The sequence below is a fragment of the Patella vulgata genome, chromosome 8 (genome assembly GCF_932274485.2).
Source record: "Patella vulgata chromosome 8, xgPatVulg1.2, whole genome shotgun sequence".
In the NCBI taxonomy this organism is placed as follows: Eukaryota; Metazoa; Mollusca; class Gastropoda; family Patellidae; genus Patella; species Patella vulgata.
Window position 1 is genome coordinate 24,676,672 of NC_065886.2, and position 17,786 is coordinate 24,694,457.

Below are 17,786 nucleotides of genomic sequence, written 5' to 3' on the forward strand. Positions count from 1 at the left end.
AAACCTTATTTCAAGTTTTCGTCAAAATCGGACAAGAATTGTGACCTGTAGAGAGTCCACAAACAAATTGTGGACGGGCGGATGGACGTCCGGACGACAGGAGCAACGACAATATACGTCCACAAAAAAATCATATTGTGCCGTCGCATGAAATAGGTCCGTAATAAATTTATTTGTCTTCTTTAAATACCGATGGAGCAGATCCTATCCAAATGTTTGAAATATATGTTAGCTTGTTTTTGTCAAATTGCGTGCCGTTACTTATTAGAACGAAGGTTGTGAGGATTATGGCTTTTCGGGGTGTGCAGTGTTAAATCTATACGAAACCTGTAGTCTCGATTTTCACGTCAGTTAGCAATCTCGCGTCAACGGTATGACAGTTCTTAATAATCGTTTGCTGTACAGTACTCGTTTATTCCGATCGGTAAATGCAGATTCAAAGAAAGATGACATTTATATCCATTTATAGCAACAAATAATAAAGCTATTTTCACGAATACGGTAGGCTTAGAGTATTTTGGACGGTCGCTCGTTGAACAAAAAAGTTTTTTTATTTCCTTTGACACTAAAAAAAAAATTGAGTCGGCAGGTTTTGTAATGGGTTGGTAGGGTTACCGGAAATATAACATTTTTTTTTTTGGCCTTATGACCAATTTGTCTACAAAACATGTAAACGATCCTGTGCCACATCAAGTTTTGCTCAAATCTTTTGATGGGTCTCTTTTTTTTAATCAACTGAATCAAGGATAGGTTGCAGGTAAAGAAACATAAGCTCACAGCAGCTAAGTCTTCCAGGCAGCCAACATGGGTTGTCGCATATTTTTTCTTTTGTCAGAATGAAAATATTTTGAGTACACTAAAATCTGATAAATCATTAGAATTTGTTTTGATTGTCTCAAGACCTTAAACACTGTGTATAAATTTATTATTAACTTTAGCCTCTGGCACGTCCACAAGATCTTTCAACTGATCAAGGCCCTTAATGCTGGCAGTAATTATCAGAAATTGTTGAAAATCAATAGGCTTCTTCGTCTCTAAATGTGTATAAATTTCAAGTCAATCGGATATTAACTTTAGCCTCTAGAGCATCCACAAGCAATTGTGGACGCCGATCGACGACCACATTTCAATGTGGGGTGTATAAAAATGGATGATTATATACCATTGATATATAATTGTTTTTGTAATTAAATCTTAAATAATCTATTTGAGTACCGTACATTTAATAATGGATTTACCTCCCATACCCTATGTAAACAATGAGGTATGTCCAAAAAATGCAAATGACAATCATCAATGGAATAATACTCAAGAAATTAATTTCTTACAGTTCCCCAACCATCCTGCCAAATGGGGCTGTGGATTCCACTTTTTAACATTCCCACCTATCAATAACTTAGACTTACCTCTTTATGTTTTTCCATGGTCTGATACAACTTGTTGGTGAGATCATTGCTGCCCTGGGGTAAGTTTGATTTTTTGGTAACTTTTCTCTGGTTGTTTTTACTTTTGTAAGCTTTTTTATTTCTTCCTTTTTTCTCTCCCTTTTTAGTTCCAGGTTCCTGAAATGTTGTAAACCAGTTCAATCTTTTTAAGAAACAATTCCCTCCCAGTTAAATTTCGATTTAAAATTTCAGACAGTCCTACCACAAGAACAATAGGCTAGTCCTGTTTCTATTACAGGCAAGTTAAATGGATTAATTGATTTATTTTATCAATTCTGCCAAATAGCTTGTGCTATTAACTTTTGTTAAACTCAAATTAATAATCACAAATTACCACTCTCAATGAAAACTTGAATTTTTGTTTAAGATATTTACTCCATTAGTTGCCATTGTGACCACAACAGAAATATTTAAAGAGTAAATCCAAACTTACAGTTGAACCATCCATTTCTTCATTGCACTCATTAGCTTCAGCTTCAGCTGCTGCAGCTTGTGCTTCTTCTCGTTTCTTCTTCTCTTCTTCTTCTTGATTTAATTCTTTAATACTCTCCTCAACAACATTGGGCCAGAAATCACCTTCGAAGTAAGCCATTTCTGTAGCACTTTTTAAATTACTTTCTATTGCATCTTTTAATATGTCCTGCAACAGAAAAGAAAGGCATTTAGTAGATGAACTTCTTTAATAATTAAGAGAACGATCTCGTTGATGGCAGTACTATTTATTGAAAGCATCAAAAGACATCTGAAGAAAAAGCAACGGGTCATTCATTATCTTTGTTACCAAATGAATCCTGTCTGCATCTTGACTTAACAACCAAAAACACCTACCTTATAATCTGAACACACTCTGTCTATAATAGCTTTATCTAACATTTTCTTATACCAGTCTTGTAATCGCTTTGGTTTAGGAATTTTTTGTTCTGGGGGATGGCAATGGAAAATATAGTCATCACCTTCACTTGGAGGACATGCCCAAATATGGGCCACAGTATATCCCATGTTTTTCACATATTCTAAATATCCAATAAGAATTTCATGATACACAGCTGTTCGTAAATGTCTTGGTTGAAAAAAATGAACACTGTCTAAATACGATATGTACACACGCCTGAAATAATAATTTTTATAATCATTATAGGTATGGAATTCTTAAATTTCTACCGATGACATAACAAAATATCTGTCCTACAAACCAAGTAATTGTAGCTACCACACTAAAGACCACTGTAACACATACTTCTTTATAAATTTTATAAACCATGTATAAATAACATCTAATATTCCTGCAGAAAGTCTTGTTTACATTACTAGCACTCTAAGACAAAAGCCCTGATCATTAGGTAGCAACTCATTGGCAATTGCTTTACAGTATTTTATGATAAAATATAAACAAAGCCTCAAAAAGAGACAGAGAGAAATGAGGTTTAACGTCCACTCGACATAAACTAGGTCATTTCCGGACTAACATATGGTTTAATTTTATTTACATAATTTGCTTGCGCGTAGGGGTCTTTAGCAGTGGGAGGAAACCGGAGGACCCGGAGAAAACCCACGAGGTTGGACAGGCGACCCTACTCCTTGCCACGTAAAACAAAGCCTCAAAAGAAAACAAATAAACTGATACATGAAAATAGAAATAATATTAATTAAGATAGAAAAAGCATTTATATTATCACCCCACCACAAAGCCAAGTGCCGATGGGGTCAAAGTTGAAGACTTGATGGCTAGCTAAACTAACATGTGTTGTACATTCTTTGGAAATAGTCGGCATGTTAAATAATCAAACTTTTTTTTGTATCTAAAAATCCAAAGTCATGCTTTTAAATATTTATGCACCTGTATTAATTAATCTTACTTATTAGGCGAACTAAAATCAATTTAATTGGAACTAAATCAACTTTTAAGTATTCCAATTAAAATTGGAATTTGTCAAAGTACAGCAACTGGAAGAAATTAAATGCCCTGAATAAATGAATCAGCATTCATGTTAACTGAAAAGTCATAAAACAACTAATTTAAACCTGTATCAAGTTTTCCTATTCTGCAGCATTTTAATACATAAATCATCTCATCGGTTGCAGTTTGGTTTTTAATTAGTAAGTAACTGAAATCATCTGTCAATTTTCTCTATACACTAATTTGATTGAACAAGAATGAAGTGGTTACCTGGTATTTGGCATCTGGCACTCTGAACCATATTCCTGCACATGCATGCCAAAGAAACAAACATCAACCCCATCTATTTCTTCAAAAGCAAACATTGCCTTTGATCGATATGGAAAGCCATCTGGAATTTCATCCCCAAATCTATGAAAGAAAAAAGATAAATAAATAAAATAATCCAAAGGAAATCAAAGCAATTTAAAACGAGAAACATATATAGCCAATTACATCAAAAATACACAATTAAAATTAATTATTTGTACAAAAATGAGGAATAACTAAAATGGACATCAGCTGTCAGTTACCACCACTTTTTGTAAAATCTTAACAAAAAGTGGGTAATTTTCTAGTTTATGATTCAATGTATAATATAAGAACTAATCAAAATAAAATATTACTTTGATTTCATCCCTTGTTTAACTTCAACCACTTTATCAGAACTAGACAGAACTCGTATATTCACTTCACCAGCTTCCACATCTTTCTTCTTTAGATAATTATTTACACGGTTTTCTAAATAAATACCAAGTTTTGTTGTTGGTAATTCTGAAAGAAAGAATAACAAATCCTGATTACTTTGACAGAAACATATACGTATCTAAATTGATGCAATTCCTGTTACTATGAACAATAATTCAAGAAAAGAATTTAGCAACTCTTTGCAAAACTATGAATATGTAAAATGTAACATATTTAAGTAATGAATTATTACTGATGACTTACTTTTAGCAGAATATCGATTTTCTTTTTTCTTTATACCTTTGGCTTTCAAACAGTTATCACATGTGTACCTATAAATATATAACAAATTAAATATAGATATCTTATTAAAAGGGGAATTAAGTGATCAATAAAACAATTACCTCCCCTTAGTTTGCAGCCATTAGAAATGAAGGTGGGAAAATTTTGCACTGAAAGTGGACCGTAAAGTTATTCATAGTTTGAACTTTATCCAATTCGCTAATAAGATATAGTTTTTGTAAACTGCTAGTTAGTTAGAGACTGATTGTACGTATTGTACGCCTGTTGCTGATGACAAATTTTGTTAAGAAAGTATACTAGTACTTACTGTGGCCAAATAGGTTCAAACCAGAGAACACAAATCACATGATGCTTTCTGCCACACTCATTACACTCAATAAATCTGAAAAACACAGAGAAAAAATTTATTTCCTTTTCGGCTTAGGTCATTACAATCACTGTGTTGAGTGATCCTTATGACTATAAAATACTAATACATGTATCTACATGTACATGATACAGATTTTTGCAATCCTCGTTTCTTAAGAAAAGAGATTGTGTTAACATTTTGAAATTGAATTATATAAATTACTTACTGTTCATAATCTTGTTGATCATTTTTTAGTTGCATAAACTGATCCTTTTTAATTCTCCTGAAAAATATAATTATGCATCCATATCTATAAATATTTCAAAATATCAATAATACTATTTAAAGGCTTGATATTAGCTCTATATCAATCCCTTGCAAACTATAATATTGTGAATGTTTAATCTCTAATAGGAATATCAGTAAAAAAAATGGTTCAATTTGAAATTTCGACAATCTATGATTTTCACTATGTACATGTAATAAGGGTGAAAGAACTTGTATCTTCAAATTCTGTACCAGTCCTTCACGTTTACGAAATGGTGCACTGGTGCAGGGGCCATAAAAAAGCTCCCACCAATTTAAAAATTGAGAAAAAAGCTCACATAAAAAAACTCTTCTTAATTATATTGCAAGAGTAATTCTACATTTTCTTAAATTAAGGAGAGCCAAATTGTATTTATGCTTTAGTTTTGTCTCATATTCTCTTTATTATGTCATTTATATGTTCCACGAATTTCGTCATTTTGATCGCTTTGTTCTCTAAATATCAAACCCATTTTTGTCCCCCTCCATGGCTATTTGCCCTCCAGTAATTATAATTTTAAAAATGTCGCATACTTGACAGTTTTGACCATCTCCACACATATTGATAGCGATAACCAACTCAATGTCAATAAGATAAGCGGTACATGAAAACATTTTAAACAACGTAATGTTATTATAAGACGTGTCATTCTATCATTCCTGCGGATATTCTCCATCAACATATTAGGCTGTCAAGTAACATAGTATTCTATTGGCTTATTTTAGACTTCTATCCAATTAGCATTCAATATGTTTGGTGAATAATTATGGCAGCCCTAGTTTTACCACTGAAACACTCGTAGCTCGAAGGAGGAGGTCACTATACTCAAACATATGCAGTTTGAAAAATAAACAAAAACTGAAAGTACGGTAGTTTATGAATCTCAATTAATTTAGGAGAAAGATTTATTCAATTTGTGGGCATATTTAATGACTTCCCCAAAGATAAGTCGAGGTGCATCCTGAGGCGCAAGAGCGAAAGTGCACCTTAAACGTGAAGGACTGGTGTACACTATCTAATAGGTCTAGGTAAAATCAAAGCATGTCAAATCATACAAAAAATGGCCAAATGCTAGTTATGCTACTATCTCAATAAAGAAAATGAGAGTACGTCTCTTCAACATATTATTTTGGCACATTGTAATTATTATTTTTGAAGTTATATCATAAGAAATTTACCTTTCAGACGAATTTCCACCTACATTTAATACAAGGAGGGCATTAACTGAAGGTGGGAACCAAGATTTAAATAACACAATAGATTTTCTCTGCAATGACATTTGAACGCAAGACATTCAGACTGAGTCCAGTTCCCTAACCACTTGCACCAATTGCTACTAAAGGAAACAATTCCTGACTAAATATTATGTATGCTACAGTAAAATACTTACGTGGCTATCTGTGTAGGATCATCAGAGAGCTCCACTTCATCACCCTGTATTTCTTGAAAACACTTCTCACAAAACACATATCTGTCAGAGAGAAGGCCCAATTTCCGTGAACTATATTTCATCAATGAGGATTATATAAATGAAGAGCATGCCCACAGCCAAACCAACAGTACCAGCACAAAAAGCAAGATGATAGTAAACAAAAAAGCACATTAGCACAAGCACAAAAAGACAAATAACACTTATGTAATAACATTGCTGATGTATGATTTTGTTTTAAAATGTAAATTCTTTACATCTCAATGTCACAGTAGCTTAAATATACTGTATGAGTTCCCAGTCATTCCAAAAGATTATTTCAGCATTTACAATGTTATTAACAAGAGATGATACAATGAAATGAAATAAATGAATTACATAAAGGAATGACATACAGTAATGACATAAAGGAAACAGAAATAAGTCCAGTATGATTGCAATGTAATTAAATGACATGAATCTAAAATGATGCGGTCCCAGATTAAATTAGACATTGAAACAGCTAAGATATGTGAAAGTCTTATTTTAATTTAGTATTCTAGCTCTGTGATACTTTAACTCCCCCACCCCCAAAAGTCCATGAATGTTATATCCATATCCGATTAAACTCTTCCACTTACTTAAATTAAGAAAGATAAGTAACAGTTCCAACAATCAAGTATCTCAAGGAAATTTAAGGATGCCAAAATTTATTACTTGGGTTTACTCTGAGTAACCCTGTTCTATTTTTGGCAATCATTTCTAATTGACTCAATATTTTGATCTGAAACTTTACATCCAGGGCAAATAGGCAATTGTTCACATATCTGGAGCTTAATTTGCTTACTTAAACCTAGTTGCATCAGTAGATACACTGGATATCCTTGGAAATCTGGGACCGCTCCTTAAATATAATAGATAGGCATAGGTTAACTAATAAAAAGCTGGTTATATTCATACACACTAGTTTAGAACAGATTTCCCCAGAAATGTCAAAAAAAAATAAAAAAATAAATCAAGATATAAACCTGCAATATATATATTTTTTCTCAAATCCATATAGTTAGTTTCATTAATTAATTATTCAAAAGTGCAAGCAACCAACATTAGCAGTAGTATGGTGAAAAATGAAGTAACAGGTGAAGTGAAAAATGAAGTAACAGGTGAAGTGAAAAATGAAGTAATAGGTGAAGTGAAAAATGTAGAAATAAATAGAAAATCAAAAGAAGGTTTGGCTACATTTGCTCTCCCAACAAAATGAATAGCAGTCACATACAGTGAAACCTCACCAAAATACAATTTAGAAATATCCGATTATCAATGTATAAAAATGCATTCACAAATCTAAAAATATCAATCTGAGATGGTTTTACTGTATACGACAACTGCTAGCAAGATTTCTAGGGCTTAAAATTTTGATTCAACTGCATGGTACATGTCTGAACCACTTCAAGAAAATAATATTTATCAGACATATGATTAATCATAGTTTCTATCTGTACAATTTGATTTTTATTCCTTTTCCAAGAGACAAATCATAAGATTAATTGATCATACAAATTCAGTACATTTTTCATGTGAAAAAAAGAAACAAACAAATCATAAGATTAATTGATCATACAAATTCAGTACATTATTCAGTACATTCTTCATGACAAAAAAGAAACAGACAGATTACACTAAGGGATTTGTCGAATTACTTCATTTGTGCTCAAAACTAACTCAGTGTCAGTGATCAAATATAAAATATGTTTGAAATGTTATAGAAGAAAAAACATACCTATTCTGGTAACTGTAATACATTGAGTCTCTAGGTATAGTACACAACTGTTTACCATAACAACACAGAACTTGTGGACTAAACATAAACTTTCTTCCACAACAATAACCTAATGACTGCATAACACTGTCAATTTCAGATTCAAATACTTCAGCCAGCTGAAAAAAAATTAAAATGCATGTGAATTATTTTATCAGTACTGGTTAGGTCCTTAATACCTAACCATTTCGTTTCCCTGCCACAAATCAGTTCATCTTGCTGAGTATTCAACAGTTTCAGCACTAAGATTACTCATAAAATATTTATATATATTGTAAGAGATATGAATTTAGTTATATTTTCCAAATCAGACTAACAGGGAATGAAAATGACTGCCAGAATTAAAGTCAGTTAATTTAAATATCATTAAAAAAACAAAAACACCCTGTTTTAAAGAAGGGGAACAGTGTGGTTTGAAGGTTGAGAGCAAGACATTGCATAATTTCTTAATATATTGATACTGCACAAAGGAATCAAGATACAGTCATGCAACACCAATATTTTCCGCCATTTGTACGATTGGCATATTTCCTGTACCATTATTTGAAATATCAAAGTATGATGTCACACCTGCATTTTAAAACGACATAAAACATAATAAAATAGAAAACAGGAGCAGATTTTGTTAATAGAAATTAGAATACATACCTTAGAACAGAATTTATAGACTCTAGATGTCTTCCTATTATAGACCCAGGCATTTTCAAACATTAGCCAGACATCATCAACATATTCCCATGGATCATTGTACTGTCCTGTATCTAACTTTCTTTTTATTGTTGACAGATCTATAGGTTTCTTCACAATTTCATAATAATCCTACAACACAATCATTTATACTATAGAATACAAAATTAATCCACAACAGCCACCTAACAGTTTGTATTCTAAGAGTTAATTTTTTTTCAATCAATTGTACTATATTCTATTATTACTGTTTAAGAAAGTGAAATAAACTTAATAAGAATCCACATGTAGGTGAAAGGTCCAGTCAGACCTATTAGCTTATAAATACGCCCTGAAAGTAATACAACCTCATTAAGACATTCAACCTTTTTATACAAATTTAATTTTTACACTTTTAAGCACTAAAAATAACATAAATATTTTATTCAGAAAATAAGAATTACCGGTATGCTTAACGCAATAGGATCAACAGGTTGCCTAAATGGTAATGACTCAGGATCTTGTCTATACAATTTCTCGAGAGTTGGCATCAAGGCTTGTCTAAGTTCATCTGGCTTGAAAACTGAAAAAAAAAAAGAAAATTACATCTGAGTTTATATTACATAATAAGAAAACTAAGCCAAAATAGTAACCATTATAACCTCTTGACAATTATGGCTTGACAAAGTAACATCAATTATAACTTGTAATTACAGCTTTAAAAAAAAAATAATATCAATCATATCTTGCAAATTGGACATCACAAAATACTTTTTAAATAGTATAATTATAACCTGCTTTACAATTACAACTTCACAAAATAGTATCAATTTAAACATTGTCATAATTAAGGCTTGCCAAAATAGTATCAATTATTCCCTCTCAATTACAATTTTCAAATATTATTTCTAAATCTACATACTCTTTTTAGATTTTGGTGTAGATTGAACTGGGGTTGAGGGAGCACCAGATGCAGTATCTTCTGTTTTTATATCGTTTGAATTAGTATCACTTGGTTCAGCTTTAGGGGTTTCTGGAGCTGGAGCTGGAGTAGATGATGTATCCATTTCCACTGGTTCCTGTTTAACATTTGGTTCAGTTTTAATCTCCTGTTTAATATCTATGGTGCTACTATTGGCTGGAGCTGATACTTGGTTCTCTTTTGATGCCATGGGTACTTCTTTGGTTGGTGAAGCAAGAAGATTGGTCAGATGGACATTAGTCTTAGCTCCTCCGGTTTCCGACTGAAAATAATATTCAAATTACAGACGTTTATAAACATTTTGCTGCAAGTGTTAGCAGTATCGATTGGTCATTTCATCCTCAGAAAATCAAATGTATTTTCTTTACCAATTTTTGGCTGAAACTACTTGTTTAAACACAGGCATCAGGTTGCCCTCCTGTTTACTTTCTTACGACATAGTTGAAATTCAGTGAAATAATAGCTAAATTAAAATCTACAAATGAACAACAATCAACTTTATAAATTTTAGATGAAGGAACTTACCTGTACAAGATTGGTTGCTGAAGACACAGGAGCTGGTGAGCTTGTTGAAGGTAGTTGCTTACCAGATGGTTGTTTGCTATTTTGTCCAATATGTGCAGCAGTCTGTGTTGGAAGGGCAGGTTGACTTTTAGAAGAGATAAGGCCTGCCAGGGCAGACGAAGGGCCAGTTGGTTTCTGTAAAACACTTTGATGGGATACTGTTTGGTTTGAACTTGATGACTGCACAGTGGAAACTGGACTCTGATGAGGTGGAGTCAGATTCTTACCAATAGATGTAGAAATCTGTTGATTTGTCTTACCAGACATGCCAGGTTGTTGTAACTGTGGTGGTGTCGGAAGTTGGGGAAGAGGAGGGGACATCAACTGCTGGTTACCAGGCATTCTTTGAGACATCTGACCAATTTGGGGACCTTGGAGAGCTTGTTTTAACTGTTGATTTGAATCATTATGACCAGCATTCAAATTTAATCCACCAACTGACATCTGTTAAGTAAAGGTTAACTATAATTATATATTTTTTATTAGCTATCAGACATACGTCTGCCTTTCATGGTTACATACGTAAAAGTAATGATCTACAGACACACAAGGACCGAGGCGTCCTCTCACTGCACGTGCACTATACAAATCTAATTAATATTCATGAGTCTGACAACATCTACAGATATAAAAATACAATCAATATTAAGTATACATAACTATTTCAAGAGAATTATTCTCAATCAAGGTTTATTTTAAAGATAGGTTGCCAGGCAATAAAAGATGGGTTGCCAGGCAACAAAACATACGCCCACAGCAGCTAAGTTGTACGGGCAGTAAACAAGTGTTGTCACATATTTTTTCAGTAATGAGAACACGAAAATCTGATTATAAATAATAACCCATAATGTAATTATCAGAAAACATTAGAATTTGTTTCGATTGTTTGTCTCATGACCTTAAACAATTTATACTAACTTTAGCCTCTAGAGTGAATGAATGAATGAAATGGAGTTTTAGCCTCTAGAGCTTCCACAAGACTTTTCAAAGTGATCAAGGGCCTTACTCTGGGTTATCCTTGCAAATGAATAGGATTCTTAGTCTCCAAGGCCTTTATTCACGAAAACTTAAACTAAGTTACAACCAAAATTTTAAGAAATACTGCAACTTCATAGGATATATGCAAATTGACTTTACTGGTCAGGCAATCGAATTGCAGTATTTCTTAAAATTTCGATTGTATCTTAGTTTAAGTTTTCGTGAATAAGGGCCCTGTTCTTAAACACTGTGTGTAAGTTTAAAGTCAATCAGATATTAATTTTAGCCTCATGAGCTTCTACAAGATTTTTCAAAGAGGTCAAGCGCTATAACTCTAGCAGTAATTATCAAAAATAGTTGAAAATCAATAGACTTCTTCGTCTCATGACCTTAAACAGTGCATATGAATTTACAGTCAATCAGATATTAACTTTAGCCGCTAGAGCGTCCACAAGATTTTTCAAAGTGATCAAGGGCCATATAACTCTAGCAGTAATTATCAGAAATAGCTTCAAATCAATAGGCTTCTTTGTCGAGCATAACCTTAAACACCGTGTATAAATTTAAAGTCAATCGGACGGACAGACAGGGTCAACGATAATATACGACCACATTTCAATGTGAGCATATAAAAATTTAAATACAGTATATGGAACTCATTTTAGGATTGAACTGACATACTAATTTTCCTTTTTCCGCTAATGGTTCTTCCATAAACTTAATAATGACCAGCTGCAAATTGTAATGGTTGTTCCAAAAGGTAGGATATTTACTATGTTGTTGTCTTTTACAAATTTAACGTCAATATATAATATATGATATTATGGACAGGGGATATTTACTCTTTCAAGAACATTTTATATACCACTTAGCTAATCTAATCTGGTAGGTTCAATCGACTAACTCTGGATTTAGTGTTGGTACTTTGTGTCGAATTAAGTTCTTAAAAATTTTCGTCTTTGATGTCTAATATGTTTGTATTACAAGACTTATGATCATACCTATATAAATAACAAAAATAGTTATTCACTTTCAAATGTAACAATAAAATATAGTAAATTACTAACCTGATTTTGAGGAGCAGCTAACACAGGGTTGGTCATACGTTGTTGATTTGGTAACTGGTTATTAAATGTATTATTTAAAGATGACCCGGAATTGACTAGATCTGAATGACCAGAAAATGGTCCATCTGTAAAATAAAAGTTCATAACTGATTTAATGTTCCATAACCAAGTGCATTGATAACGAAAAGTGTCACAATTATACATATCTAATACTAAGTAATGGCAGTAGTGGTAGTTTTTGTTTTGCAACACTAGTTTATATCACCCCATGATGGTACATCATCACTCTCAAAAGAAAATAATTTGCAATAACTTACTCTGAGCTCCTGTGGGTCTAGGTGGTAAGCCCTGTAAGCTAACAGTACTTGGTGGTTGTACTGGTCCGGAAGGTCCTGCCTGAACAGGTCCACCACTACGTATTCTCTGCATTCTTTTTTCCTCCAATTCCTTCTGTATTTTATAGATTTTCTCAGCTAATAAATGATAATATTCCTCCTGCAGAAAAAATACATTGAGAATAAAATAGATAATATTGTAATTCACTAACTGTATTTATTATACTATTCATTTAATCAACCCACTGACTTGTTTAAAACAGACTTGAAACCAAATCCATTTATCACTTTTGTCAACATTTAACCATTATCGTTATGACTAAAGCTTTTTTCTATATTATAGTTGCTATTAAAGATAAGAATTTGATTATGAAGTTTAACTTACCCTACTATTGGCAGTTTCATACATATCTCCCTCCACTTTACGAGCGTAAGCAACAAGATTTTTCATCCTGTTATCTTTGAGAGCTGTGGGATCCGGTGTAGGAAATATAGCTTGCACTCTGAAAAACAAATTGAATGTTGTTCAACATGAAACCCTTGAATTCCATATTTCATGGCTAAAAAGGTTATAAAACCCTAAATAAAGACTCCAAAAATGTTTGCTACAGTAATGTCTGTCTTGGAATATCTTTAAATTATGCATAAATTTATACCTGTGCATTGTTCAATTCAAAAATTTAGTTTTAATAAGACTAATGATGATTGCCAAGGACTGAAGTAGCAATGGTAGAGAATGATATCAGTAGATGCTAACCGTTATTTTAATATATGGAAGTAACTGAAAAAAACTTACAATTTATGAACTAGGTGATTTCTCAGATCTTGTGTAACTGATTGGTGCCAATCTTTTGTCATCTGAGATGTCTTGGCCATGTTTTGCAGAGCTTCTGATGATGCTGCTGTCATAGTAGGCAAAGAAGTTATACTTCCTGGACCCAAGATCTGTTGTAACGCAGTATTTTGATTGGATTGATTTAATGTTGTTGTAGCTAAAATAAACAAAATAAACCATCATTATAGAAATACCTGTAATTCATAAATAATTTACCTAGAGAATTGATTTTCACCTAAATATGCTGGAAATTTACAAGAAAACCTTTTCAAATAAGTTTAGATTAACCAATAAAATTTCCAATTTTGGCGAGTAGAAATGACTCACCACTAGGTATGGTTCCAGGAACAATTTGTTGTGGACGATTACTTAACCCCAAGGCATCTATAGCCCTCTTCATAGTGACTTCACTCACAGGCCCACTTGTATTATTGTGAGCTATAGGTGCAGGCATTGTAGAATTGGGAGGCATATTGCCAACAGCTGGAATAAAAATAATTTCAATTCATATTAACACATAAAAAAAACCCAGACAATCTACCCTCAAATTAATCCATTAATCCTTTTTAAATTGTGAATTTCTTGCCATTGATTTCTTCATCTATGTCCTCAATTTCAGACTTTTGGTTATTGCACATGCATTCCAATAATGGCAATACGAAAAATCTTTACTAACCTGCTGGATTTCTTCTATCAGAAGCATGTTTTAAAGGTAAACACACGGGACAATCATTTCTCGTACAATTTTTCCAGTGAGTAATAATTTGACGAGATGAAGCACAGTGTGCAACTGAAAAATAAATTGTTAACATTACTATTCAAGTTCTACAAGATTAATTCAGCATTAATTTTTTTTTTTATGAAACGTTGAAACTTTTAATTACCTTCACTTTATATCATTTTTTATTTTGTAAGTCAAATAATATCATTGCAATAGTCTGAACAACTAGGAGGCATATTTCCATATAGTTTTCCCTTTAGAATTGATGATTTTGGACATGAAATACCTACCCTGACATAATTTACCAGCTGTACATGTGGTCATATGATTTAACACATTCTTCATCGTACGACAATAAGGTAAGGTACAAGCTTGCTCCCCATTCGTATTTTCTCGTCGCTGACATTTATGAGCATGGAGCAGGAGCACTAACTGCTGTTGAATAAGTTTACTTTTATCTTGTTCTGTTGAGCGTCCTTGTCCAGGAGCCTGAGGGGCCTGTCCCGTCTGAAATCAGATGATCAAAATGATAACAAATTGAAAAAAAAATCATCCAAATAAAATTCTACGATCTTTTAAATTATTAGGGGATTAAACTAAGTGTAACTAAAAAGTTTTGGTTACAAAGATTTAGTTTGTAAAGTGATTAAGACAAGACTACAAATAAAATGCTACCAGTTTTACTGTTTTCAGTTAATTTGATACTGCAGCGTAAGCAGTTAAATGGACAAGTGCGCATGTATTGACTTAGCATGTTGTATCCTTATCACAAATCAATACTACTAGTACTAGATCTATAATCGGACTACATAAAAGCACTCCATTCATAAAATGTGTAATATTAATATCGTTCAGTGTTAACTATTACAGACAAACAGGTACAGTAACTTGTACTAGACACTACATGAATAAACCTCAAATCTTGTAATTATTGTTCACAATTATTATTTAAATTTCCAACAAGCCAAATGCCCCTAATTCACTCAAAGTGAAGATTTACACCTACTACAGTAAATATAAAGGTTTTTTTTACACTAGGTTTCAACTAAAACACAGATGCTAGAGAGTCAGTTCATAGTAAGTGTAGTCTAGGACTGCAACGATACATATATGTACCATAAGACAGTATACAGCGGTATACATGCCATGCAGGGATGTGCCCAGAAAAATATTCATGTCGGGCGGAAAATTATCGGGGGTTTTTTTCGATTGAAAATGCGCAATTTCATGAGTCCAGGGGTCAAAATTCACGACGTCTCCGCACCGTAGTATTTAGCGAAATTACCGTAGAAAATAAATAAGAACTACGGGCGACATCTTTAGTCGAGGTAATTTATTTAAGAATATGATGACAGCAATTTGCCAATGTTGACACTGAAACCACCGTTGTATACCTGCGTAATCCACGGCATAATCGAAAATAGGAATTTATTAATTATTGTTTTGTTTCTTTCCTGAGTTCTCGTGACTGTATTTTTCTATCGAAAACACAAGTCGGCATTCATACAGTCGTACCATGGAACGTATACGGTCCATTGTCATACGACTACTCAAATGGTTGTAAGTCGGGTAGCACTAGCAGCCAATTTTATAACAATTATGAATTTCACACTGACCATCTACGCATGTTTTCACCTGTTTGTCACTAGGCCTAGTTTATAGCATTATGTAATATGAAGTATTTATATCTCAATAAATAAAACACGTATTCCCCCAAGTCATCTGACCTAATTCTACCGTAACGTCACATGCTGGGAATGGAATGGAGATGCACACACACGGCTCGTTGACTGGTTTATTTAATCATTTAAAAAGTTCAAAACAATTTCCAGAAATAACGGGTATGAATAATTTATTGGAAAATATGATCAAATCAAATAATTAGGTCTGGAAAATATATCATATAAATTAATATAATATAATTTTTAGCGTAAATAAAGACGTGACGTTAGAAAGGAATTCTGGGGGCGTTACATGTCCGCCGCACGAAGTTCATGTAATATAATGTCATGCACATGTGTGAAATCGTTTTTTGATAATCAAATTAGGCTACAGTATTACGGATATTTTATAATCGGAATTCAACACCTCAACGGCGAAGTATTCATTTAAAACGCAAGTTTGGTACCATGATACTTATATTTGGTGAAATTTACGTGGATATGGATTATACATGTAGAATTGCACGAATCTATAAAAATAGTTTAAATAGCGAAAATAGTCATGTGCTAGTGCTATTTTTAAAAAATAACGGTGCAGTAGGCTTGTTTAACCAGTCATGCTAGTTACATCGCGCTGATGTGACCAGTTAAAAGAGTCTAAATATCAGATAACTCTGCGCATCGAATAAGAAATTGAAAGTAATATATTTCGTCGAAAACGAACGTTATATTTAGATGTCTATGATACGAGCTCAGTTTGACATGAGTCAAAATAATTTATTCAATTTATGAGGTTAAAAGCAACAAATAAAAACGCTTTTACCAATTTAGATTATCTTTATTTACAAGAAAATTGCACCGCCCGGTAATTGTAATAGTAGGCACATCCCTGGCCATGGTTCGGTTCACAGTACTTTAAGTTCCGCACTGCGGTTCGGTAAACACTGTACAGATTTTTTAACCGTCCGTTTTTTTCCGATAATCAACTGTCATGCAGAGTTAAGTCCCCCTGTAGTTCACGTGACAAGGAGGAAAGATGGCTTCCAGTAATGAAACATTCACCTCCAGCAAACCACAAATCACGGATATGGGAATGTTTTTGGACTAAAAATGCCAGATGGAAAAGTCATGGCTAATAGTAATAAAATAATGTGTCACCATTAAATAAAATGTAGGGTTTTTTTAAATTTTTTAAGTAAACTTAGAAAGAAAAATTACTGTGATACAGTGATAATAGTGATACCTATTGTAACGAGAGATTAGATTATCGTTGCAGCCCTGTAGAGTACTGTACAGCGTACCAATGAAAGTTACAGCAAAAGACAATACCTTGCTATTGAAATGCTCTGCCCAGCCTTTATTTAGTTATATTGAAACATGGTAACAATTTCATCTAAGCAAATCAAAACTAATGCTATGGAGTACAAATTGCTACTGATAAAGTAACAAGCGGTTGCCATGCAAGATACGCCCACATTTTGCAAGAGATTGACTGAGAACACGTCCAAAAAAAAAAGATTTTTCATAAAATCAGGGGTCATATTTAATCCAGGAAGTTACGGTCCAATATATGTGAATATCTACAGGAACCGAAATCTTCTGGATATAAACATATATTTTAGGTTCTGATCAAAATTGGATAAAACTTCTGATCTCTAGTAGGAGGGTCCACAACCTTGGTATTACATACTTTTACAGTATTTGCTTACAGTTACAAGGAGTG

General features: G+C 32.9%; 1 protein-coding gene across 4 annotated transcripts in view; it reads right to left on the reverse strand.

Moving 5' to 3' along the window:
• LOC126830911 (CREB-binding protein) overlaps positions 1 to 17,786 on the reverse strand; it is a 31,742-nt gene that overhangs the window by 6,238 nt on the left and 7,718 nt on the right. For 2 of the 4 annotated variants that reach the window (XM_050561412.2, XM_050561416.2), the window contains 21 exons: positions 14,693 to 14,909; positions 14,358 to 14,471; positions 14,009 to 14,164; positions 13,643 to 13,838; positions 13,232 to 13,349; positions 12,829 to 13,006; positions 12,512 to 12,636; positions 10,428 to 10,910; positions 9,843 to 10,164; positions 9,385 to 9,503; positions 8,903 to 9,073; positions 8,216 to 8,373; positions 6,418 to 6,528; positions 4,947 to 5,003; positions 4,679 to 4,753; positions 4,333 to 4,400; positions 4,008 to 4,155; positions 3,613 to 3,753; positions 2,274 to 2,553; positions 1,879 to 2,085; positions 1,407 to 1,562 (listed from right to left, as the gene is read on the reverse strand). In XM_050561412.2, coding sequence (XP_050417369.1) covers positions 1,407 to 1,562; positions 1,879 to 2,085; positions 2,274 to 2,553; positions 3,613 to 3,753; positions 4,008 to 4,155; positions 4,333 to 4,400; positions 4,679 to 4,753; positions 4,947 to 5,003; positions 6,418 to 6,528; positions 8,216 to 8,373; positions 8,903 to 9,073; positions 9,385 to 9,503; positions 9,843 to 10,164; positions 10,428 to 10,910; positions 12,512 to 12,636; positions 12,829 to 13,006; positions 13,232 to 13,349; positions 13,643 to 13,838; positions 14,009 to 14,164; positions 14,358 to 14,471; positions 14,693 to 14,909 — 3,600 coding nt within the window. The remainder of the gene's footprint in view (positions 1 to 1,406; positions 1,563 to 1,878; positions 2,086 to 2,273; positions 2,554 to 3,612; positions 3,754 to 4,007; positions 4,156 to 4,332; positions 4,401 to 4,678; positions 4,754 to 4,946; positions 5,004 to 6,417; positions 6,529 to 8,215; positions 8,374 to 8,902; positions 9,074 to 9,384; positions 9,504 to 9,842; positions 10,165 to 10,427; positions 10,911 to 12,511; positions 12,637 to 12,828; positions 13,007 to 13,231; positions 13,350 to 13,642; positions 13,839 to 14,008; positions 14,165 to 14,357; positions 14,472 to 14,692; positions 14,910 to 17,786) is intronic. The other 2 variants (XM_050561413.2, XM_050561415.2) reach the window with 2 other exon arrangements.